General features: G+C 43.7%; 1 protein-coding gene across 3 annotated transcripts in view; it reads right to left on the bottom strand.

Moving 5' to 3' along the window:
• Positions 1 to 4,588: 4,588 nt before the first annotated feature.
• The window catches only part of TBRG4 (transforming growth factor beta regulator 4), a 282,366-nt gene continuing 259,940 nt past the window's right edge, over positions 4,589 to 27,014 (bottom strand). For all 3 annotated transcript variants that reach the window (XM_069645809.1, XM_069645808.1, XM_069645807.1), the window contains exon 11: positions 4,589 to 5,088. In XM_069645809.1, coding sequence (XP_069501910.1) covers positions 4,987 to 5,088 — 102 coding nt within the window. In that variant the 3' untranslated portion in view covers positions 4,589 to 4,986. The remainder of the gene's footprint in view (positions 5,089 to 27,014) is intronic.

The raw sequence follows: 27,014 nt of genomic DNA, 5'->3' as shown, positions 1-27,014 counted from the left end.
AGTCCCATGGCTTTCAGAGGGGAGGAAGTGGCTGGTAAAATTGAACGCTGAAAACCATCTGACAAACCACACGTTAATCACCAAAGCTGTTGCGACAAAGCTTAAGCTTCAGGCCTTTTCCATATCTAGGGCTGAGAGAGAATATTTGGAATTGGAAAAGGGCACTAATAGAAACCTGGCAACGGTTTCATCAGATACAATACAAAAGTATTTACTATGGGCAAATAATCCTGGCGAAAGAAACCTTGTATCCCGGGCAAGATTTTATTGCCTCTCAATAAGATCTACATTATCTCGATGGACAGGGGGCAGGGAGAGCAAGGCGTGCCCTTTTGGTTGTGATGCTGTGGAGGATACTTTGCACTTCGTGTTGTTTTGTCCAGTCTTCAAGGACATTAGGGCAAGAACATTGCTCAAGTCTTTGCAGACAGACAATTCACACATGCCGACCAGCCTGGTTCTATCTCCTCTGGGCAGAACATCTGTTTGTGGTCGTTGCTATCCTTGAGAAAAGCCATGGCCAGGAGGGCATTTGTGTTATCCTCCATTTGTGCTAGTTGATGGGTTCACAAAAGTGGCCTAGCCCATAATAACAACAAACAGGGGAGACGGATGTTAATGTGTGTAAATTGTCAAAGACTTGATTAGATTAATTTTTAACCTTGTGGTATCTGAAACGCATAAACAGTTTGCATTTTGTACTCCAGCATTTGCATTTGCTGGAACTCTGCACTTCTCTCAAGATCTGTGTTGTTTAAGTCTACATGTATACCTATATGTGTTTTATTCTTTTATGGAAAGTTGCCAAAATAAAGTGATTTGAGTGATGCAGAATTCCAGAGATGTTCGGCAATGGATGGTCTTGTCAGTGTTCTGTGTTGCAAGTGGCAAGAATGGAGCGCACTCGCCAATCGTCCAGGTAGAGGAAGACATAGATGCCTAAGCGCCTAAGGTGGGCTGCCACTAGAGCTAGGCATTTTGTGAACACCCATGGTGCTGACTTTAGGCCAAAGGGCAGCGCTTTGAATTGATAGTGCTTGCCTTGCACTACGATGCAAAAGACTCATCTGTGTCAATGTATGGGGATGTGGCAGTATGCATCCTTTAAGACCAGATTGGAGAGGAAGTCTCCTTGTTCCAACTAGTCTTGAATGTGTTGTAGAGTGACCATGGGAAACTTTTTGAGCATCCCGAGATCTAGTATGGGCCTCCATCCTCCAGACTTTTATCTGACTAGGAAGTATCTGGAGTACACTCCCGAGCCGCGATGTGATGGCTTTTGCAGGCCCCTTTTTTTTAGCAGGGTGTGAAGCTCCAGCAGGAGGGAAGATTGATGTTGTTTCTTTTTTCGATATGGGAGGAAAGAAAGGGCATTTTCACAGGATTCCAAGGTGTGACCCTGACGATTGATATTGAGCACCATTTGTTGATAGTGATGTTTTCCCACTGTGTTACAAAGTTGGACAACCGACCCCCTAACAGGGTATGGACGCTGTTTGTCGGGCATCGGGGCTGGTCATGGCCGTTTAGCAGCTGGGACCCTAAACACTGCGTCGATGCCGGGTTCCCCTGTTTGCGGGAGAGGAGGACCTGTACATCCTTGAGAATCTTGGTTTCCCAGATCAAAAGAACTGGCAGCGTTTTGGGAGGGTGCCCAGGGAATGAGCTGTGTCTGTGTATGCTTTTAGGAATCACCCAACTTGATCGAATATAATCGATCAAATGGTACATTTGACCGAATACGGCCAGTACCATTTGATTGATTATAAAAAATACTGAACATGTGGGAGCTGGGGTTGTAGGGCTGTATTGTTGGCCTTTTGGGGTGACAGGGGTGTCCCCCGCTTCCTGAACATTTGAGGCGGGGGACAGGAAAAACAAAACAGAAAAGGTGATCCTACAGCGTTGGATAGGGCCGGAACTGACGCCGCAGGTTCAGGAGAGGCGGTGGACAGAGAAAAGGTAAGTAGGGGGGTGTTGAGGGATGCACTGGGGAATTAGGTGCGCGGGGGGAGGCATGGGTTTGGTGTGTTTGGCCATGTTAAAATCGTATTCACAGGGAAATTGACTACAGTCTATTTCGCCGCTAACCTTGCTTTTATGGTTTGCAGGGCTTTGTCCACTTTTTCCCCAAAAATGTCTACCCTGTCAAAGGGTAAATCGACCACTTTTGTTCGAACTCCCGGCTGCCGATACCCTGTACTGGCGATGTCTAGCGCCACAGTGATTGCATGGTCTGATGCAGACTCACCTTCATCTCATAGTGCGAGTGCCTTGTTCCGCTTATCATCTGGGAGAAATTCCAGGATTTAATCCATCTTGTACCAAAGCTTGCGATCATACTTTGAGAGGATCGCCAATGAGTTAGCCACCTCGATGGTAGTTGTGGCTGTGTATATAACCCTCTTCCCAAAGGCATTGAGCTGCTTACCCTTTGTCCGGTGGCACCATGCAGGTGGAAGGATGGATTGTTGGATTGTTTCCGCACTGCTGCCGAGACTACAGAGTCTGGGCAAGGTTGAGTGTGAAGACACTTTGGAGCTGAATCTGGTACTCTGCACTTTTTCTCCAGGTGATCTCTCTTAGGAAGTGCTGAAAGGAGGTTCTTCTTGACCAGCAGATCATTCTCCCAGATATCTTCCAACATGGGAATGGGTGCTACAGACTTTCTGAAGGCGTCCAGTCTTTGGAAAAGAAAACCTTCCTTCCTTTGTTCTTCTGGTATATGGTCGAAGACTTTGGCTGCATGTGCCATGAGGGCATGAAACAAGCCAATTTAATCTTGAGGTGAATCTCTTGGCAGCAGATTTTCTGGCCCACCATCGCCAACGACAAGGTTGTCAAACTCATCCGTGGTATGAGTGTCTGGAGACTTGTCTGTGAGATCGTCAGCCTCAATTAGTCTCTGGAGGTAAAAGCATTCCTTTGCTATTGTGTTTACTTGTGGTTCTAGCGAGTCTGTGCATGACTATATTCCCAGGTTTTTATATCACTGTGGATGCCTCTGGTTTGGTTCCCATTTCAGGTGTTTGCGTGTTCCCCGGAGGAGGGAGGAGGATGGGGCAGTTTTAAGAGGGCAGATTATTTCTGTTCTGGTCGGGTTTAGTTTAAGATTGTCGATTGCCATTGAAGTGTACATGTCTGTGAGGCATTGAGGGTGTTTGGGTCTTGGTTTGAGGTGATCTTGAAGAGGAGGTGGGTATCATCTGCGTACTTGTAGGCGGTCAGTCCATGGGTTTGAATGAGTTTCATTAGGGGGACATACACATGTTGAAGAGGAGTGGGGAGAGGCTAGATCCTTCTAGTATGTCGCAGGTGATGCTTTTGGTGTTAGATGTAAACGGTGGCAAGTACTTGCCGTTCGGTTGCTGAGGAAAGATTTTAGCCAATGTACAGCAGTGTCTTAATGCTGCATTCCTCCAGTATCTCGATTAGTTTGTGTCTGTGTCGAAAGTGACTGATATGTCTAGAAGTATGGGGCTGATCGGGTCCGGTTGTCTGCTTTCATTATTAGGTTGTCCCATATGGATAGAAGTACTGATTCAATTCCTCTCACAGAAGTGGTCGAATGCATATAATCTACTTTGGTTAATTTCTTACTAGTACAGTCTGTAGTAAGCGAACTGTTCACCTTTCCCATGTTACTATTTTCCACGATGTCAGTGTTTTGCTTTAACGTTCAGTCTGTTTTAATGTGCCCTCTGTCTTTTCTAGTTGCCAAATTGCTGTTAATATACTCCCTGGTACCAGAGCAGTTCAGAATCTGTACTTTAACCAAATCTTCTCATCTCCTTGCAGCTACACCTGTCAAAACCTCTTGTTAGGTCATGGAACAGACATGTGATTGTAGTTGTACTTCCAGAGTTCAGTACGAGACTCTAGAGTCCCTCTGCATCACATAAACAATTGAAGTCTTCTTGCACGGTACTGAAGATCTTACCAGTTTTGTCAGATTATTCTTTCTGCATGCAAAGTCCAAAAAAGTGTGCATCAGTTGTCTGTTGAAATAAATCTTGGAATGTATACAACCTTGCTCTGACAAAATATGTAATCAGGCCATGAGTTTTTTGTACACATGCATCGATGGAGTAGGCTTCGGAGAATGGGAGTGAGACCAGCAAGTCTTGAAACCCAATTTGTCCACGAGTAGCCAAAGAAAACAAAAGAGCTAGAAATAAAGCATTCAATGGAGGTATGAAACTCTCCACAAAGGACTTTCCTATAAACTTTGCAGCGTGTCACAAAGAAACTTCCAGTGCTGGCAGGTGGGGGAGCTATATGGGAAGAAAACTCAGCAGTGGATGGTCCATGGCAAAGAGCGAGACTTACAAGCCAGCGCATTAGCGTCTCTAGTCCGTTTCATTGCTCAGCTGAGAGGTTCTCTGGCATCGGCGGAGAAGACATGGACATCACAAAGTATGGTAAAAATGGGACCAGGACTTGGGAAAATGCATCATTAGTCTCTCTTTGGGAGTGTGAATGACTGCCATAAAGTCATAAAGTCTGTACAAGGATACACATATTTTGCACTTTCTGCTATAGTATGTTTTATAGCAGTCTATACGAACAACAAAAAAACAACAAAAACTTTTTCTGGAATATGTTTTTTATCAAATTAAGCTACAGCTCAATTGATAAAACTTTCATCTTAAAACAGACTGGCGTGGACATTAAATATTTAAGAGTGTCGCTGTTTAGTCTGTACATTGTACCAATCCCATTATTAATATGCAACATTTAAATCCTTCCACTGTATTCTGTTACATACCCTGACACAATCGGTCCACAAATACCACATGGCTGAAGACAACCTGAGCAAGCAGGGGACATCTCCTGGTCTCACCAAAACATTGAAGTCCCTCAAGTCCAGCTAATGTAAAAAATGTGAAAACCAAGGGTACAGTTTTTGTAAACTGAGGATCTGCTCCAGACTCAGTATTCTGCAGCTCAAGAGTCTTAAAGATACAAGGCTTGACTGACATGCTCTCATTTAGCCATTTCCTCTGCCACAGCTTTGCCCATCTTATCTTTCAAGTAGGCAACCTTCAGCCACCCAGACTTCAAATCGAGCCATTCATAGAAAGGTACCTGCAAAACAAAGGGCAGGCTGTTTAGAAAGCAGAACTGACGAACAAAGATCAGGCAGAGAAGGAGCAAAACCCACACGGCCATTCCATTTACAATTTTGCATGCCATTAATAAGCAAAATGCAGTATGAAAGCCTTGCAGTCCTGGGTACCCTTGTGGACCCTAGGGGTAGGTGATGAATGGCTTCCTTAAAATCATCAGCTGTAAGGGAAAGCTTTCAGTTTCCGTGCTAATTCCCTTTCAGCTGCGAGACCCCCCAACACTTTTGCTGGACTCTGGACTTTTTTATTTTAATCTCCTGAGTGAGTGAACCTTTTTACCACTCACCAATTCTTTTTCTCCAACTGGGATTCTTAGTTTTACAGTTTTATGGAGTCTGGTAAACTCCATATGTTTAATATAGGCATCTGCCTTTTCCTTTGCGACACTGAGGAGTCCCTGGGACTTCTCTATGTTTAAATACATTCTCCTGTGAGAATTACAGTTCCCAAGAGTAGTTAGATAACTTACCTTTTCTTTTGTGGGTCCAGCACACACCACCTTATGTGGGGTTCTGGGAGGGTTATATTATAATTCATTTTCCCACTCCCAACGAAACTTTTTGTTACGCTGACTAAACTTGAAATGGCTGGTGGCAGTGGTTAATTTTTACTACCTTTTGTGCAGGTTACCAGCAGGCTGATTTCTCAGCTGCAGTACAGCAACATTGGGTGACCATTTTCTCAAAATTCCCCCATCGTCTTGTCGCCATTTTTAGTTTGTCAGTTCTGGACTCTTCTATCAATCCATGTAGATTTAAGTCCTTTGTAAGTTTTGCCTTTGTTGGGCTTCAGCCCTGAAGACCGCCCAGGCTCCAGTGTGTCTGGAAAGGGAGGAAGTTAGGGGTGCTCCCGAAAATCCACTGTCCTTTGTCTGTAGGTGTGCCTGGCTGAAACCAATTCTAACTGGGCAGCTGGCTGTCCTGCAGGATAGTGTACCCGCAGGTGATTGACAGCTCCATGGGAGTGAATGAATGGGTGCCAGCATATAAATTGAGGATTTTTGAACTACAGACAGTCGACCACTGGAACAAGGAATCCGAAGTAGAAGACTAGCAGATGTGCCAGCAGCACCTTCAACAGCCATGGAGACCCCAGTGAAGCCCTGCAGCTGTCTGACCCAGTTTTCATCTCAACAGGGAAGACCGGCCAACAACTACTTCCTCCCTTATGTTGGTGGGAGCAACTAGCCTAGCCTAAAGACCTTTATTTTGGGCCATCCCCGACGTCCTATGACTTACCTGGGCTGCAGAACACCAATACCTGGGGTACCTGGACCATTACTGAGTGCATCATCTTCCAAAAGATCAAATCCGGCTGACACTTTGCAGGCATCCGTGTGGACCTCCAGAGGCAGGAATTTGTCACCTAAAGTTCTCTCACCAGAGTTCAGGCCCAAGTAATCGAAGAGAATCCAACCAGCGATATTCGTTTCTTCTTGGCGCTAAGAAAAAGGAACCAAAACCACAAAGACGCTGGAGTGAGCTGAATCCTTTGCTGCCGACCCTTTTTCCTGAGTGCTGCCGCAGAAGCCAGTCACAGGTGCCCCCTTTCGTCACCACAACCAAGGAGCAGAAATCATGGTCTACATCGTTGCACCTAGAAGGCGAGCAGCTACATTTTTATCTTCACTCTTAAGGTACCGTGGGGCTTGGGTTGTACTTACCTTGGGCCATTTTTAGTGCTCCTTTGCTTGGGGAGTGTGGTTTTCTTCAATTTGGAGTTTACCTTAACTCCACTGTACAGGCCTTGGCGCCTGCGTGCTATCGGCAAGGCTCATCTTGAGCTCCTGTGCTTTCTCCAAGAAGCACTGACTGAGTATTTAACTTTTCTCTGAAGATCTTCATCAGAACGGGTGCCTTTCAACTTTACTGTGACTTTGCTGATTTCCCAAAGGTCCATCTTCTTGATCCTACTGGCTTTGGCAATACTGGTTCCTCCACAAACTAATTGTGAACACTTTTTTAGTTGGGAAACAGACAGCCTAAATCCCTCTGGTAGAGTTTAAACTGTTACTTAATAGTTGCTAGTTGTGTTCTGTCTAACCTTCATTTGACTCCTAGTCAAAGTTTTGCATAGGTGACACTTATAAATACTGTTTGACCTCAACTGAAGACAGCGTTTTTTTTATTCTTGTATGAACCGATTTCGTTGTACTGCTCCCCAGTTCACATTACTCCACCCTAAGATAAGCCTGGCTGCTCAGTCTCATTACCAACTTGGTTGGGTTCCTAATACCAAGAGAGAAGTCTTATGAAGTCTAACTCCAGTTGGACTTTAGAAAAACGTACCCCACAGCTGTTACTTTATTTTGAATCTTCCAGTTGGATAATTAAAGGACTTTCCGCTTTGCGTACAACCAATTATTCGGTTGGTAGTGCAAGCTTTTATTAAGGCAACCAGAAAAGATTCACCCTCACATTCATTAGACTCAAACATTGTGAAGGTGCATAAAAAGTAAGCCTGATTTTGCAGGAGAATTCAATTCTTCGAAAAAGGAACCTCAACTGGCTCACAAATTTAAACTGGACCATCTAGTGGACATTTGAGGAACGATGTTCTACTTTAATATCTGAGGGAGTTGCTAATTAATCTAGCAGCAACATTTTACAGCATTGAAGAACTTGAGGCAATGCTACATTGTCCAGAGTGCTGCATGCAACTTCAAATGTAATAAATATCTAGTGAAAACTGAACACATGTGTGCATAAAAAGTGTACGATTTACCTCATTGTTCCACTAATTGGTCAAGAATCTAACCAGAGTTCTATCAATCAACACTTCCATAGAAATATAAAATGATCCATAAAGCCAATGAATACAAATACACATACACAATACACAGTCAAAAGTGTAACAAAATATGCAAGACAAACACCTTTTTTTTACAAACTAAAAAAGTGTTCTCTGGTTACTAAAATTCGTTTGTTGGCAGACCCACCTCTTCGCACTCGAGTATTTAGGGACCAATTAAAGCATTTCCTGTTCTCCCAAGGGCTTTTGGTTTCTGTGCCTCAACACTTCATGTCCCTGCACCGCATATGAGGCAGACTTAGCATTATGGGCCTTCAACAAAGTCTCCACTAGATGCCTACCCAAGCAGGTGGCATTCCTTATAAAGGTTCAATTTCCCGAGACCACCTGGTATCAAGTTGTGCCCAAGTCCTGCTCCTCAATATATTTATCCTAAGATAATTATGCTCCTTCGCCCATTCTAATTTTCCTCGATCTATGCACATCACTCACATTTTATGATGTAGGACCCATGAACATTTCGCTTGACAAAGCAGGAGCATAAAGTTGATTGGAGTAACCCATGCACAAAGTGTAAACCTTTTTTTTTTGTCACATCTGCTACATGCAGTTGAACGTAATGTTGACTGAAAGTACACCAATATATTTTAAAACTCAACTAGTCTTCAATAAATTAAAGCCAAGCTAGTTCTGTTAATTGTATGCATCAATATACTTGGAGGTCATGGTCTCAGAAAAAGACTATCATTTTTAAATAGCTTAAACATGTATACATTAACTCACTAAAAATTACCTCAAGTGATCCACTGCTCGTGACCCGATACGCTGAGCTACTTTACAAATAACATTTTTTTAAAATAATGTTTATGGTACATCATGGTAAAATGTTCAGTTGGCCATGAAAGCCGCCTGAGGTGCTCTTTATTTGGCTGCTTTTTCCTAATGACCAGTTGGATCTGTGGGTATATACTTTCCATTTGTGAGGTCACGTATGATGTCCTGCAGCGTCCATACACGTTTTGGTTGTTTTGATAACCCTTACTGGCAATTCTGTGGTTTTTAGGTTACCTCTGAAACCAGAACACCACAAACTCTCCAACTCGCCATCACATTTTTTAATAACAGCAAGTGAACTGAAACAACTCCCCTCACCTAAAGCTTTTTCCAGTGAATTGCAAAGGGTTTTTCTTACCGTTTTTTTAGGTCAAGAATATACACATCAACGGTGCCCACTGGGTAAGGATGCTTTGCCAGAGACCCTAGGTACATCGAATACAGCCAAAGTGACTACAGGGCGTGGCCTTGTCCTGGGCACAGTGAATACACACAGAGTGCATACTGGGCAAGACCTGCAGCTACACCCAATTCACCTAAAGGCCCAAGGCACAGCAACACCACATACCCCTCTGCGTACGGTTGCGGCCATGTTCAGCAGACACTGTGCCTGAGGCCCTGGGTAAAGCAAACACATACACAGTTCCTACTGGGCATCACCTTTGTCATACCAGTGGATACTGCACCCGGGACCATGACCAGTGGCTACTATGCCTGAGGGATGGGATTTGGACATGTCTTGGGCCCTCTAACACCCAAAGTGCCCACTGGGCTTTGGCATAGCAAACTATGCACAGGGCACAGAAAACAGTGCCCACTAGGCTTCTGGCCCTGCCTGACTGTTAGGTAAGATGTTTATATTAGTGATATATCTTCCAGACCTGCGTCAACCACAGAACATTTTGCTTGGAATTTGTAATTATTTTACCTGGTCTCAAGGTGCGTGGGAATCCCCACCCCCCTCCCCCTCCCTCCTCACCTAGTCTTTTACTCTTTATGGGTGACCGTTTTATGTCTATCCATAGTATATGGTGAAGTTATAGTTTCCTAAAACTTTTGGGCTCAGGCTGGGTTGCCCCTTTGGACTCCCCTAATAATTTCTCTTTCTGATACTTGGGTGAACTACTGTTCCCAAGTAGTAAAGAGGGATTTTCATCCCCTTTACATTTTGCATAAGAGCCAGCACACCCCACCTTATGTGGAGTGCTGGCGGGATACAATGCATCTCCTTTCTTACTAACCTGGTAACCTTTTGTTACAATTGCGAGTTTACTTGAATGGCTGGTGGCACTAGTTTTACCTTTATGACTTTTAGTCTTTATTAATTGGAGGCTGTTAATTCAGCCTCGGTAATGCACAGAAGGGCCACATTTTGCTAAAATGGTGGGCTTGTTTTTTCGCCCTTCGTCTGCTTGCTGTTTGAGGTCTTCCCCTAGCCATTCTAGGTGGGACAGACCTCAGTGGAAGTTTTGTCTTCCAAAGGATTCCTGCCGATTTCCCGGCCAGGCTCCAGAGTGTCTGAGAAGGTAGGTAGCGAGGGATGTTAGGGAGATTCATCATTGCTTCACCTCCTCGCCTAGTGAGACCCCCCCGCCCCCAGTACTTTTTGCTGGACTTCTGGACCCTTTTCATTAAATCCTGAACAAGCGGAACCTTTTTCCACTCAATCATGCTTCTGGGCTCTGTCTTTTGGAACTCTATTCTTTGTATTTTATCAACACTATGGAGTCTACTAACTCCATAACTCTTCAAAGGCATCTGTATTTTACTATTGTAGCACCCAGCTCCTTATGGGTAGGGCTGCTGGGGATCCTTGGGGTCCTCCTTTGAGATTCTTTTCTTTATCCTAGAGCAGGGGTGCACAACTGATTTTGACAGAGGGCCGAAAGTACCTTACATGAGGGCTATAGTGGGCCGAAAAGTAAAAGTGGGCCGGGCAGTAGGCAGGACATGTCAGGAGGCTTTTTCAACCCCCAATTTGTATTAAACACATGGAAAAAGAATATGTTTTTGAGGGGTAACTATTTCTTTTGCATTTCAAACTTACATTTTGTACTACACATTTTCCATTGTTATCATTTATTTCAATGTAGTTATTGTATATCGTCTGTTTAATTAAATCATATATATTTTATTGACCCTTGACTGGACATTCCGTTATTTTGGACAGTTATAGTTTGCTGTTTGGGTTGCCCAAGAGGAGTATGGCCTTCGTTGAGTCAGGTTTCCTCAAAAAAGCAAAAGATGTACATCTCCTAACTGTGACTGTTTCAGCTTTATTATTGAGTTCACTCTTGGAGTGCAACACTATGCCACATGGCCCCCTCACCCCCAACCAAACACTATGCCCCATGGCTCCAACCCCCAAACACACACTATGCCCCATGGCCCTAACCCCCCCCAACCAAACACTATGTCCCCTGTCCCTCACCCCCAACCAAACACTATGCCCCATAACCCCCCAACCAAACACTATGCCCCATGGCCCCCTCACCCCCAACCAAAAACTATGCCCCATGGCCCCCTCACCCCCAACCAAAAACTATGCCCCATGGCTCCCACCCCCAACCAAACAAGAAATATGGCAAGTTCACACATTAAGCGCATGTATTCTTTTTTATCGCACTAAAGCCATTCCAAGACTGACTTATGGTCTCGAACTTTGTTCAAATAATCTGATGCCACATTTTAAAACTGTAGAAGCTTGTATATGGCGTAAAGTTTTAAGACATCTACCAAAATGCTTACCAATAGAAGCAATAAGATATGAATTGGGCCTAACGTCACTGAAAAGTATTGTATATCGGAAAAAGTTATTATTGTGTAAATGTATCATTGGTAAAAATAATACAATGTAACAATGCTAAGGAAATGATCTAGAGGGTGTCTTCATGAAAGAACTAAAAGAAATATGTGATTCTAAACTACGGGATCTAGGCCTTACAAACGAGACCCTACTGACAAATCCCCAGAAGGTAAAAGAATTAATAAAAGCCTATGACTGGCTAGAGAACAACGTGGTGATATTAAACTCTACACTATATCATCAAGTGATTTCCTTTTGGAAATGGTATGCAGTTCCGGAAAAATACTTAATGAAATATCCCTCTAGATCTTTCCGCAATTCCACAATGAGATTTAGATTCAATGTTCTGAACACCTACGAAATACAGAGTATCAGAACGAATAATGATGTGACTCTTAAAACTTGTAGACATTGTAAAATATCAGGAACGAAAGAAACGCTAATACACCTGTTACTGATATGCCCTAATATATTGAAACCACGAATAGAATACTTTTCCAAGTTTGTAAATGATACTTCAAATGTTAACAGGGAAAATCTATGGTATGAGATGATGCATGGAAACGCAACAATACTGAAAATATGCATCAGTGAATTTCTGAGAATAGTATGCAATGTTTCCTGAAACCTGAGTTCAATCTAGTCTATCGTAATAATTTCAGAAATAGCTGAGTATAGTTAGATATTATGACAAATGTTGCCATCTAAAAAGGTTTTAAAAGTATAAAAAGAAAAATGAAATGATTAGATGCTTAAGGTTTTAAATGTGGTATAGTTTTTAGTATACTATTAGTTCTTAAAAGTAGATTTAAGGTTGGTCTTGTATTGATTTGAAAGTTGTGTTTTAGTAACTTGTAAACGATTGATTCTTAAGGAAAATGTATTTAATGTTGGTATTGAATTGATTGGAAAATAGTGTTTTAGAAAATCGTAAATGATCAACTCTTAAGGAATAAGTGTATTTTATATTGATATTGAATTGATTGAAAATTTGTGTGTTTTAGAAATGTGTAAATGATTCTAATGAAAAAGAAAAAAAAGTTTTTGTAAAGGTTTGTAAAAAAAACAAAAACAATAAAGATAATAATAATAAGAGCAGACTTAGTATCTCTCCTAAAACTTTATAGTATGAGAAATTGGCACACACCACCTAACGTGGAGTGCCAAAGGGATACCTACTATCCCCTTCCCTCTGCTCCTGTGAATTTTTAGACACCTAGACAATCTCCTAGTTATGGCAGTGGACGTGTTCTACCAACTATTGTGCAATTTGTATACCACAGGCTATGTCCATAGCCTCAACAGTGCAGGCACCCAAGTGCCAACTTGGGGCCTTGCTTCTTTTTTCGCAATTACTAGCGTGGTTGTCCCATTCTGGGAGGGGGAGGCCTGTGTGTGCGCGTTTTGCCTTTTGCGAAAACCCTTGAGTGTCCCCGCCTAGGCTCCAGAGTGTCTGGGCAGGCAGGAAGTGGCGGAGGCGTTTTCCACCACCCTGTTCTTTGTCTGCCAGAGTGCCTGAATAGAACCAGCTCCCACTGGGGGCCTGGCTGTCCCGATTGGACAGCCACACGCTGCCCGTTCTGTAAATTGCTGAGAGAGATTGCATAGGAGTGTGTGCGGGAACTGTATAAAAGGTGAGGCTCCTGGAGTGAAAAGCAAGTCAACCACTGGAAGCTGAAGTTACAGAACAAGAAGACAAACGGAGACGCCTGCAGACCTTTTGCAACACTGAAGCGCCCACTGCTGTCCTGACCCAGTTTTCTGTGCGACAGAGGAACTCCTAAGAGGACGTCTACTTCCCTTTGACTGGTGGGAACAACCAGTCCCAAGATGAATGTTGATTTTAGCCATATCCAGAGGTCCTGTGAGTTTCCAGAGCTGTGGGACCCTGATACCAGGAGAACTGCTGCCCATTTCGAGTACATCGTCGTGGAAAGGCAGTTCCGTCCATATCTTGGCTGAGCCCTCAAGGAAACTGCAGAGATCCAATCCAACTCGCCCAGACCCCCTCATCAGAGTGTGGGACTGCGGGAAGCGAAGAAGATTGACCGGGCTAATCGAGTCCTTTGTTGGTGCTGCAGAAAAGGCGCCAAAACCGCAGAGTGACCAAAGAAGTTGGTGAAAGCCATGCCAGAGATCCTCCCTCAAGACTACCGCTAAGAAATCCCGTCCATTGTCCTGCCTTCAGTCATCAGACCAAGGAATCCAGAGGTCAGGTCCACAGCTGCAACATCATAGAGCATCCACCACAAACATTTTCTTCTAACCTAAGGTACTGTGGGGAAAAGGGTATTGCTTACCTGATTCCAGAAAGTCGCTCCAGAGCATTTGAGTGCACATAGAGGTGTCTAGGCCAACCTCCTCTTACATCAGACTCAAGCTGCTGATTGTGTTCCTTTAGTGAGTCCTTTAACAGGGTTTCCAACGTTGGTTAAGCCTTCTTGTTTCTTCCTTCCTAGAGACTAGAAAGTATCCACAGGAACGTTTGGTTTCTACTGCTGTGCAAGACTTTAAGCCGCTATGAACTGCCTTTTAGCTAGGGTTGAATTTTGGACTTTAAAAGACTTGCTGTGCCACGAAACTAGATACTGTTTTCCTTCCTATAAATCACTATCTTGTATGCGCATTTTATTTTATTTATAGATTTATATTTCGCCGAAAGCCAGCAGGCATTGGGGCACAAAACAAAAACACAGTGGTTACAAACATAGTAACGGGACATAGAATGCCCTGCCTAAAAACAGAGAACAAAGTAAGCGGCTAACTAGCCTAAGAATCCTCATCTTACTTAATGAGGAAGGTTTTCAGCTTTTTACTGAAGATTGCATAGTTGGCCTCAAGTCTGAGCCGCAAGGGGAGGTTATTCCAACTTTGTGCTGCTAGCACTGGGAATGCTCTCCTCCCCAACCCTTTAGAACGTTTGTGAGGTAGGAAAGTGATCAAGCCAAGGGCCTCTGATCTAAGAGCATGCCTGGGAACCTGGTGCGTGATCGTTTCCTTCAGGTATGCTGGTGCTTTCCCAAAGAGGCACCTGTGAACCAATGTCAGATTAAAACTGTACCCTGTCCTCGACAGCCAGCCAATGTAGTACCATTCTATCAGCAGTGATATGATTGCTTTTAATTATTCTTGCAACCTGGTTTTCGATGCATTGACATTTTCCTATGGAACGCTTAAATGCACCCAGAAGTAGCGCATTGCCGTAATCAAGTCGAGAAAGAATGGTAGCCCTGGCAATGATAGGGGCATTCTCTTCGCTGAGATAAGGTTGAATGCCTCTGAGGAGACGTGGGTGGTAGTGACAGTTCTTACTGAGATTCTGGACCTGGGCATCTGTGCCCATTGAAGCCTCCATGACAAGTCCTAGAGTTTTCACCTTGCCTAAGACCTGAATAAGGGTATCCTTGAATGGGAATGATTCATATTCCGGTCCCAGTTTAGCTTGAGCCTGCTGGGAACCGAAAATCATCAACTCAGTTTTATTGCCATTGAGGCACATCCAGTTTTTCTGCATTCATGTCTCGATGGTGCTATACATTGTCGCCACATTAGTGCTGTCCTCAGAGTAATTGCCACTTAGTTCCACCACCAAGTGGGTGTCATCTGCATAGTTCGTGAAAAAGGCTCCAGTGTTTGAGCAGAGACAACCAAGGTAGAGGTTGAACAAAAGGGATGACAAACTTGCACCCTGCGGGACACCACATAGTATATTTGCCTCTTAGGAGAATTTGCCTGCCCAGTGTATTTTGGATTTCATATTTACTAGGAAAGATACCAGCCATCTGGTGGCCTCTTTGGAGCAATTTGGCCCCTTCTCCATTCCCCATTGGAGTTGATGGTGGTCCAAAAGGTCAAAAGCAGCGCCAAGATATAGGAGCATGAGAAGGCCCGTCTTTCCCTTATCCAAAACGCTGCAAACTAAAATGCATGCAGACTAAATAAAATTACTGTATTACTTTGTGGGTGCGCTGTATTACCAATAGAACTGTCAAACTCCTGTAACAATTGCATGCGTTTAGCAATTACCAACTAAGGGGAAGCCCTTTGATAGTATTGAAATGTAAACCTATGTGTGTTGGTTTTTTGTGCTAAGTATTTAACAGTGACTTGTGGAAATATAATAAATCTACATTTTAATATACATTTGTAAGTGTTTCTTTGATGGGCAATACTGACTGGGTTCAGGGTACTTACCTACAACCACATCTTCCTCTTAAGATATGCCCGACTGCTCTGCCACTCTACCAAGGTCTTTGAGTAATACAGACTGATACTAAGGGTTGGGGATCTAGAACCACTGGGATAGCTTGCTAAAGTCTTACCTCCAAAGTGGGACTTTTGGAAAACTCCCCTAACAAGGGAAGGTGTCGAAAACTCTGCAGCCCTTTGTCTTTCACCTTGCCTGAAAGGAACCAACTCCCAGTGGGCGGTGGCTGTCCTGATTGGACAGCCAGATCGCCACCTGCTGTAAAATGCAGGGAGAGATTGCAGAGGTTGTGCTGTAGTTCCTGATAAAAACTCTGAATCTGGAAGCTGCTGACAAGTCGACCACAGGAGATGAAACCGAAGAGGGAGATGAAGAAACGACGGCCGTAGCAATTTCCAGCATCCGGAGAGACTGCTTTGTAACAAGAGCTTGCTGTTACCCTTCCTTCCAAGCTTCCTGGGGACCCCGAAAAGGACGTCCCAACCCAGAGCCTGGTGGGGCCCACTAGACTCAACAAGACCTGCGTTTTGAGCCACCCTTTGGCGTGCTGCGACCTTGCCAGGCTGCAATACCTGCTGCAATACCTCAATACCCTGGGACCTAGAGCCATTACGTGGTGCACGGTCTTCCGAATCGTGCTGAAACTTCAGTGGCATCCTTCTGGACGTCCAGAGAATCCTTGAAGTCCCCTCAACAGAGTGCTGGACCAAATTACCGATGAGAATCCGAACAGCGATATTCAGGATTCTCCTGAAAAAGAGCACCAAAACCACACACTGCATCCAGCTGCGAAGAAACCCTTGCCTGGAGTCTTCCCCGTTGATCCTTGCTGCAAATTCCCTTCCAGTGTCCAGTCTTCCAACAAGGAATTCAGAGACCAGGTTTTTGGCTGCAGATCCTGAAGACGTCCTGCTGCAAACTCTTCTTCTGTGCTGAGGTACTGCGTTGGCTGGGGTATTTCTTACCTTAAGCCTTTTGTGCTTCCTGTGAAACTTTGGGGGTACTTCATGCGATTGGGAGTCCTCTCATCCAGTTCACCCAGGCCCATTGCTGGTATCCCACTAGGGTGTCTTCTCTTAAGTAACTGGAACCTTTCTACCAGTCTAAAGTAAAATACTTGTTGGAACAGCTTTCCTCAGGAACTCTGGCTTTTCCTACATCTGTGCCTATCCTGGCCGGTCTGTTGGTCACTATAGACTAGTGACCCCCCTCCTGCCACTGAGAACACTCATCCTCCAAGAATAGGGAAGGACTTATACAGTCTGTGTCTTTTGCCTAGTAAATGCAACAAGTGTTTAAAAGTTACTTACTTGTAATATTGAGTTGGTTTGGTAACCGTCCCTCTGAAATATGAGCAGTTACTGAAGTTTTGACTATCCTTTGAATGTGTTTGGCCAAACTTAATAAAGTATATAAAAGGTTATTTTACTCACCTGTGAATTGGTTCCCCCACTTCCCAAAAGTAATGCTGTTGGCTTCACCTAACTATTTCTTTCAGAATATAAGTGTATACGTTTACCATCTGGGTCTTGCTTCTCCTGCCTTGGGTTTTACTTACCTTGAATAACTGTGTACAATTCTTAATAAGTGTATTATTGTGGGTTTTGCTAACCTTGGTCTGCCTTGAGCAATCCTAAAAAAGTTAGAGTTACTGCTTACCTCAATCTGTGTTCCACTGACCCGAAAAGCAACTAATAGTTTATTACATTATTAGGTCTTACTCACATAGAATAAGTTATCGTGAATGTAGTATATGTGTATAGTGTTTCATGAATTTGTGTTCCACTCAAGGGTGGACTGGCCTATAGGGAACTCTGGAGATTTCGCGGTGGGCCTCTGCACTCTGGGCCTCTTGTGTGGTATTTCCAAATGTTCTCATAGGAAAAGCATTGGGCTTGCTGAAAATGTGTCATATGGGGCCACTTTGAACATTATTTCCAGGGCCTCTTTTGGTCCCCAGTAATTATTTCCAGGGCCTCTTTTAGTTCCCAGTCCACCCCTGGTTCCACTATTCAGAAAAGAATTCTGATAACAGGATTGGTTTACTAAGTAATTTCTGAGTGTCACTGCATTACTGACAGGGTCTACTACCCTTGAATTACTGCAAGTAATATAGGTGTGTTCTATTCTAAATGTGTATGATTAGGTCTGACTTGCCTAGAAATACTGCTAGTTATTCTGAACACGGCATATGCTTTGGTCTGTGTACCTTAAGCATTGCGTTGTGTTTTTATGTTGTGTTTATGAATCTCTGACAATGTACTTACCCACCAATATTACCTTGGCCTATTTATATTCATAATAAACCTTTATTGTGTATAATAATTCTGGGTTTTAGTGTGTTTTTTAACCATTTGCATTGTATAGGTTCTTTGTACCTTCCTACAGCCCTCTCTGCCTCCTGAGATAAGCCTGGCTACTCTGTCTATGCTTCCAAACACTCAGGTGGTACAGCCTTATACTAAGAGTGGAGTTATGTAGTGTCTCAGTTGTATGGTTTTGCTAAGTCCTTAGGATTCCAAAAAAACGTCCTAACACTGACTATCTAAAACACACCAGCAGTGAACACTTTGCCTGGGTTGTGAGGGACAGAGTAGGCACCCACAGTCCAGAGCCACAGGCCATTCCCCATGCACATCTAACACTCAATACACAATGGAAACTGTGCCCTGGGCAAAGAAACCATCCACCATGCTATCAGGGTATGGCCTTTAGTCATGCTCAGGGCACAATAAACACACCAACAGAGTCTTGGTGGGTTTGAGATGTGGCCGTGCCAAAGTACATAGCATCTCGAACGATGCCATATTGTGGTTGAGCCAGAGCCTTTGGTCATGTCCAACGATTAGCAACCACCCTCATAGTGCACACACAGCATGGCTGGCAGCAATGTCCAATAAAGGCATAGTGGATGATCTTCAGTCCTGCCCTGGGCATTCCAAGCTTAATAGCAATCTGTTAAGCTGTTTCTGAACTACATGTCGGGAAAATGCCTCTGTGAAATGGACTGGGAAAAGCTTTTTTTTTTTCGACACCCTCTCAATTTAGTCCATTACAACTTTAAGGAACTTTGCTAAACCGAGTACAGGGAAGTTTTGTATGTGGGTCAATGTCTCGAAGATTTTCAGGGAATGCAAAAATGTGCAGGAGCCACATCCCCTATGGGTCTGCAACACTGCATACAGGCCTGCTAGCCCAATGGGCACATTTTGTCTTATTCTTTTAAATGACATGTTCCACCCCTCTGGATCATGACCTTCCTATGCTCAGGGTCAGGATACGCCCCAGGGGCTGCTATATGCAATACCAAACATTTAGCAACAAGACATTTTTCAGTGTTGCTTGAGACAATCACACTTGGTACCATAGCCTGAAGACTGAAATATGTCTAATTTCCTAGGAGGTTAGGGAGGTCAGGTCGCTACCCAATAGTCCCCCTAGGCTTGGTAATATACGAGAGGATCTCATAGGGAGTGACTCCCCTCCTGGGGATCAGGACGTCCACCTGGGGAAAAGCTTCCCTAAACCCTGGTCACAACACCTTACCCTCACTGTCACACACTTCTCCCACCATTGATAATGGAACCATGAGTTCTAGTAAAACCATGTCTGTACTCTATGCAAAATATACTGAGACGAAGAAGAGCACGAAAAGCATATGGAATAACAATATGCAGAACCAGCAAAGTACTGTGACGAGTTGGCCCCAAAGGAAACATGACTGCTCCATGGAACTCGAGGAAGCATTGCCTTCTTCCGCGGGGGAGGACTCAACAGAGCAAGATAAAAGGAAAAGCCAGACTAAGAAAAAGAAGAAGAAACAGAAGACAAGAGCTCTCATTGCGGAAGCCAGCAGCATGCAAGTCCTGCCTGGGAGATTCAAATTGGGAGGACCAGAGACAGAGAGGCTGTTCCTCCAGGCAGAGGCCAGAAGAACGGGACACCGCTACAACGTCCCAGGAGCCGGCTGGGAGGCGACTCGTCAGGCGGAAGAAACAATCGAGGTGGTGGCTCAACCGAAGAAAGGTTGACCGCTAAGGTCTGGAAACAGTGCCGAGACCACCAGCTGGAGGCTGCTGTTGAGCCATGCAGGTGTAGGAAACCGCAGAGGAAGGAGCTTGTGACCCCGCGAAGAACCAGAACTGTGTCCCAACAAAGAATAAGGTAAGGGGAATGGCAGGAAGACCGGGAGGGATCCGTGAAACCAAACCAAGAAGCCAAAGTGCATCAAGAGTCAACCCCCTCGTCACAGTGTTCAGCCAAATATCATGGCCCAAGCAGAGTGTACCGGGAGCCATTTCCCTCGTCGCAGTAGCCCCACAAACATAATTGGAAAATCCAAATGCTTCGGGAAACAAATTCCTCGTCACGATGAAGAAACAAGTAGAGAGAAATACAAGGAAGACACAGGACCCTGGGAAAGATGTCCCACATAAAGATGTAAAATGGAAGCCAAATAAGGCTTTAGACTTCAATGCTTCCTGGAAGGAGTTTAAAAGGCTAATTCAAGTCATATCTCTGGTCTCTGGTGACAGAACACTGAAGGAGTTACTTCTATAAGACTGAAGAAGCCAGGAGACGGGAGTCATTCTCCTGGTGAAGGAAACACAAACTTCACTTTAGTTAAAGACTTATGTTTATAGGGTTGATAGTTGATTTCTGACGGAGGACATTTAATTTTAACAGACATTCTAACAGTTCAATAAAGTTTTCCTAGAATGAGGCGGGACAAGCAGTTTCCTTCTGGTAAACTCTCAGAGCAGGTAAAACAGCAGCAAGTAGGTGGCAACAACCTAACTGTTGCATTACCACACCCCTGTACTACAAGTTCTGTGATAAGGTGGAAGATTTATCTCCAGTAACAATATGGCAGTAAATACTCCACTTTAACTCCAAAAATTGTTGGAATTATGGCTAGCGGTAATTTCACCAAAAACCCCATTGAGAACTATGGATTCTGAAAATGGGTATTAACACCCCCCTACCACCAATTGTAATCCCACAGTAAAATCCGTGGGACCAAATAGCAGTAACAATATTCAAATTTGGCAGCAATTCTACTGCCAAATTACAAGCAAACTCGTAATGCGGCCTTTTGGGAAATGCAACATTTGTGAACTAAATTCGAACACTGCCTTGCTCCTTCCAGGCAAAACTTCATGGAACTTTCCCAAGAAATAAATCCTCATGTATGTTTTTGAATTTTTCATGCGGTTTTGTCAAACTGTCAACATAATTAGTATCTCAAAAAGTACTCTTCTTATGGGAAGTCCGACAACCTCCACTACAGTCACTATCACTAACTGATATAAAAAACAAATTTAAGCACTGGAATTTCTCAGTCAGTGATTGGGCCATACATTTTGGTAAGTCTCAGTTTTACATTTTTTTCACCACTAGTGCATCGGAGAAAGGCATGGCCTTGGGTCATCAGAACGAAGCTCAAAACTGGCAGGCATTTTATACAGGAAAGCACCATATGTGTTGTAGTCATGCTTTATGCTGCCTACATTTAATCTTCCATGAAGCAATTACAGCCTCACAAATGCACATTGCCTAGATTGCTAGCTAAATGGGTTTAATGGATAGAATATTTACTGCTGTGGGGTGTTAGGGAGCATTTTTAGTTTCTGTGCTAATCACCTTTAACCTGAGAGACCCCAGCAGTTTTGCTGGACTCTGGACTTTTCTGATTTTAATCTCCTGAGTGGAACTTTTTACCACTCACTCATTCTTTTTCTCTGACTGGGATTTTTATTTTCACTATTTTATGGAGTCGGGTAAACTCCATATGTTTAATAAAGGCATCTGCTTTTTGCTTTGTAACACACAGCACCCTATGTACAGCATCAATGAAGTCCCTTGGACGTTGTTTTATGTTTAAATACATTTTCTTGTGAGAACTACAGTTCCCAAGAATAGTAAGATAACTTATCTTACTTACCTTTTGTGGGTCCAGCATACATCACCATATGTGGGGTGCTGGGGGGGTTACATTGCAACTCCTTCTCCCACTCTCATGTAACTTTTTGTTACAACTAACTAACTGAAATGGCTGGTGGCAGTGGTTACTTTTTACAACCTTTTGTTTGTGCAGGTTACTAGCAGGCTGATTCCTCAGCTGCAGTACAGCAACATTGGGTGACCATTTTCTCAAAATGCATTCCCCTCCCACCCCCAGCATTCTTTTTTTGCATTTGTCGATTGTCAGTTCCTTCTGGGCTTTTCTTCTATCCTTTATAATAGATTTGAGTCCTTTGTGAGTTTTCCCTTTGGCAGGTTTCAGCCCTGAAGAATGCCCAGGATCCAGTGTGTCTGGGAAGGCAGGAAGTGAGGGAGGAACCCGAAACTCCACTGTCCTTTGTCTGTAGGTAGGCCTGGCTGAAACCAGTTCTAACTCGGCGGCTGACTGTTCTGGAGGAGAGCCAACCCCCAGGTGATTGACAGCTCAGAGTGTGTGAATGACTGGAATCCAGCATAAAAGGCCAAGATGGGTTGGAAACAACCTCAAATATAAACAAACATACTTGTTGCAGACAAAGAAGGTCCGGATGGGAAATGTTTTCCTCTCCAGGAGCAATTGCCTTTAACGGATGAGTTGTCATTTCCAGTCTTGTCCAGAATCATGGATACTATGGATAGAGGTTATGACACGTTAAATTTTGAAATCCGGGACCTTAGGAAAACAGTGAAAGAAATCCTGAACAAGGTACATTTATTAGAGGGTTATATAATGGCAGTCTCAGTCTTTAACACTCTACACCTAAAAGGGAGTGGTGTGGTAGGGGAGGGTTCTACGGTGCAAGGGGGGTGGGGGGCGAGGCTCTAATTAGGCAAAACCTGGTGGTAAACGAGGGGCTGGGTGGGGGGATCTCTGATCACTCAGAGGTTGAAGAACAATCTGTTATGGGCCCTCCTTCAGTGTCGTGTCTGGGTTTTGCAGCAGATCAGGGAAAAAAGAAACCCCTGAGTAGCAGCCCTAAGGGAAAGATCCCTCGTAATGAAATTAGTCCAGGGCACACACCAAAAAAAATCTAAAAACACTAAGCCCCCGCCGTCCCAGCAGAACAAGGGTTCTAGAAAATGTCTGCGTAATTTAAGGATGGCAGTGGACAAACACATGCAGATTTATAGGGATGTGTTGGAAAGTAAGAAAAGAGACTTTTTCAAAGTTAAAAAAGGAATGCCCAGTAAAGACAGGGTGGGAATAGTTGAAATCGGAAAGCCTACACCACATGTTAATAACATCCAGGAGGAGGCAAGTATCTCATTTGATTTGAGCAATATTTCGGTTTATCTGGAGGAGCAGGAAGTTATAGAGGGCAACCAAGTTGTGGGTACAGGGGACCGCTTCAACATTGTCCAGAGAGTAGATAAAGGCCTTGGGAAGTGCTGTCTACTAAGAGAAGATACTGCGGTGCCCTTGTATGGCCCATTAGACAGGCAGGGTGGCATACTCTCCAAAGAGGGTTTAAATTGCCAGCCACCTAAGGTAGAGAAACTATACGCTATTTTTTCCGAACCAGTGGTGGCAAAGGAGGTATCAGGGAATTTGCCCTTGACAGAGGTTCATTTAATTATGCCTGTCCCACACTCAAGGGTAGTGGAAGAAGTGGGTTTGGGAGTCCCCAAAAGTAAGTCTGCTAAGGTTTTGGCGGGACCTGGATCTAACATGGAAATACAGGACAGGTCTCCTAAGAAATGCTGGAGACAACAGTATGACAATTACCCACAAAAAGTGGTAAAGAACGCAGACTCTCCATGTATTTTTCTTAACCGACTTTTTGAGAGTTCTAATAGATATCCACTGAACAGAATTATATTTTGGCTCGGATGCAGGAAATTCCCAATTTGAGACTGCTATCTTCAGTGGACATAAAACTGTCGAATTTGTATTTGATGATTGTTTGGATATGGTTAAGCTTCACTTGAGGTCGCCTTTAACAAAAGAAATTATTTTGGCTGAGAGAGAGCGCTTCTTTACATTGGGTTTTGAAGTAACTGTCTCAGGGCCATGAATATGGTCTAGCTTGGCCCCTATTTACCACGACAGGAAGGGCACAATGTACCAATCAACTGAAACCTATAACAAGGAGATTCTCAATTCTATAGGTTACGTTTACGATCCATTGAAAGGGAGAGAGGAGGGCATACGGGAGGGGAGTAGATAACCAGATCACACATGATGGTCTAATTGGTCACTCATTACATGGAATACTAGGGGATATAAGAATATAATGAATAACCATGATCTATTTAAATCATTTGATGTAATCTGTTTACAGGAAACTTTCCTGCAGGACATACCAGTGATTGAAGGTTTTGAGGTTGCATTTATCAAGGCACGAAGGGGTGTGAGGGGTAGACCATATGGGGGACTAATAACAGCTGTTAAACGGTCTCTGGTAGTCACCATTCACAAGATAGAAACAGATAGGGCAGACCTCTTGGTGGTCCTGTTGGAATGGGAAGAAGTCGAAGGCCTTTAAGTAAATGTTTCTTGGTAAATGTTTATTTTAGTCCCATAATGGAAGAATTGGAGGAGGCCCTCACAACTTTGTCTTTTACACTGTTGGGGGAGCTCCCTGTGGATGGTGGTCTCAATGATAATCGTGGGAGATTTCAATGCGGAATGTCTAGAGGATGATTGGTACCTGGTTCAAAACAGGATAACTGTGGGTAAAGATGCCCGGGAGAGGGGTAGAAGAATCAGGCAAGAATTAGAGGCTTGGAACTTAGTACTCATCAATGGGAACATACAAAAGGACATCCCTCCTGCTTTTACATGGCAGAATGGGTTATAACACTGGATTATGTCTTTGTATCAGTGGATTTAGTTGAAAAAGGGGACACCTTGGAAGTTAGATCAATACCGCTGAGTGACCATTGTATTTTGATTTATAGAATATTTGGTCCTGTGAAAAGTAAGGAGTATGACATTTTTATAGTGACAATAAACCAAGGTAAGAGTGAGGTAAAGTGGTTCCCAAGGATAGAAACATCTTTCCTTGGGGAAATAATAAACCTCCCTGTAGGCAAGATGGCATGTTTATGCACACCAGAGGGTTTCCCTGAGATAATCAGAGTGTTATTGGGTAAGTTTTCTTCAGATAGAGGCTTAAACCATAGGCAGAAAAAGTTGAAAGGGACACACCCTTTTGACCTGGAGATACGGAAACACAAAAAGCACTTGCATAGAGAAGTGAGGTCCCTTAAAAGGGCTGCACCAGTAGATTATAAGGACAAGGTCCGGAGATTGAGAATCCTATAGGAAATGGGTAAAAGGAAAGAAATGTGTGCTATTGATTAAAGACGCAGAGAGAATGCTGGCATGTGTGTTAGGCAATAGGACGGAGAAGTTCTGGGAATTAATAAAGCCAGCAGGGGGACAGGCTTATTTACAGGCACAAGCGGTTAGTGATACGGCATGGGTTCATTACTTTTCTGACCTGTATAGGGTGGAAGGGTTGGTTTGCCCAGTGGTCTGGTTTCAGGGAGACTGGCAGAGGGCTTTGGTTTGGGATTTGGACGACATTATTAATTTAATAAAGAGATCCAAACGCTCAAACGCACCAGGGGCAGAACGGTCTCTCAAATCTGACCTATAAAGCCAATGTCGGTCTGGGCACCGGTGCTCTCAGACCCATTTGCCAGCATCCTTGCAAGTAAAAGTTTCCTTAGGACTTGGTTTGCAGCTACAATAATAGTGATATTCAAGGGAGGAGATAGGTCCTTACCATTGTATTACAGAACAATATGCCTCCTGGACGCTTCAAATAAGGTTTTTGCGAAAATGTTGTTGAAAGTCTTGCAAAAATGGGTGCGTGAATCTAAGGCCTTGGACGTCTTTCAGTCAGGTTTTCGTCAGGGCCTGAGCACAGCCACAAATTGTGTTGTCCTGGATCTATTAACACATTAAGCGAAGAATCAATCCTGGTCCGTCTTTATTGCTTTCCTAGACATTAGCAAAGCTTTTGATCTGGTGAATAGATCCCTTTTATGGAAAAAAAATGCAGGAGAAAGTGTGCCCTGCTGCTTTGCTGGGTATCCTGGAGGCTTTGCATATGGATACGAGGATTAGGGTTTGGCTGGATGCCTTTGGTAATTATACCCCCTGGATTTATACTAACAGGGGCTTAAAACAGGGGTGTGTGTTGGCTCTGTTCTTGTTCTGTTTCTATCTGCTGGGCTTGAGAGGCATCCTGGTAATCCAGTATTTGCTCCATTTGGACGATATTGTCCTTTGTGATTTGACAGTTATTGTTTTGCAGAGAGCTTTAACAGCAGTAGAGGGATTCCTGGGGAGTTTAGACCTATCACTAAACTCAACTAAATCAAAAGTACTTATTCTAAAAAGGGGGGAAAAAAGTTGTAAAACTCTACCCTGGTCTCTGGAAAATGGAAAGTTGGAGGTAGTGAACAAATTGGTTTATTTAGGCCTCACAGTCTATGATAAAGTCACAGGACCAGAATTGCAAGAAGACATGAAGTCTAGATTCCTTGTGGCATTGGTAAAACTGCGAGTGTTTGATGGCAAGTTTGGTAGATATTCCTTGCTACCTGCTTTGAAGTTATACAAGCAGCAACTGGTTCCAAAACTAATTTATAGCGCCCAAACCAGGAGTCAGTTTGTAGATAAGTCGAAATTGGAGGGTGTCCTCTGGAGAGGTCTCTTGCAACTGCCTCAGTCTGTCCCTCTTGCAGGGATTTTGTTTGAACTGGGACAGCTTCCCATCCACACTATGGTGGATTGGGCTAAGCTCCAGCTGTTTACAAATATGAACCCTCCGACAGCTTCAGTGCTTGAGGAACTAAATTTGGTAAAGTTACAGGGTGGTTGCAGAGTGCTTAATGATTGGGTCCTAAACTGTGAATCTATGCTTATATGCGCAGGAATCTCGCTTGATCAACTGGGCCTTACACCCAAAGTGGCTAAATTAGCATGGAACAGGTACATCTAGTCAAGCGTGAGATCCACGATTATGGACGCTAAATGTTTTGGGGACCATTTTGTATGGTCTTGTAAGAGTTTTAACGTGCTTGCTCCCTACCTGAAAAAACATCCACCGAGGAGCTTCAGGACTCAATTATTAAGAATCCGGTTGAATCTGGTATTAACCAATGAAACAGTGGGCAGGTGTCTCAATATTCTGTGAGATCAAAGACTATGCTGCCACTGTAAGACTGAGATTGAGTCTTTGAAGTACATGTGTTGAGTGCCCTCATTTGATACATTTTAGGACTCAAGCTCTTGCTGGGAGAAGGTTTACTACTGAAGAAGACTTGT

The sequence above is a fragment of the Ambystoma mexicanum genome, chromosome 2p, assembly GCF_040938575.1.
Source record: "Ambystoma mexicanum isolate Mex_15411 chromosome 2p, UKY_AmexF1_1, whole genome shotgun sequence".
Lineage (NCBI taxonomy): Eukaryota > Metazoa > Chordata > Amphibia > Caudata > Ambystomatidae > Ambystoma > Ambystoma mexicanum.
Note: the sequence above shows the minus strand (reverse complement) of the source record. Positions and strands in the feature narration are given on the sequence as shown.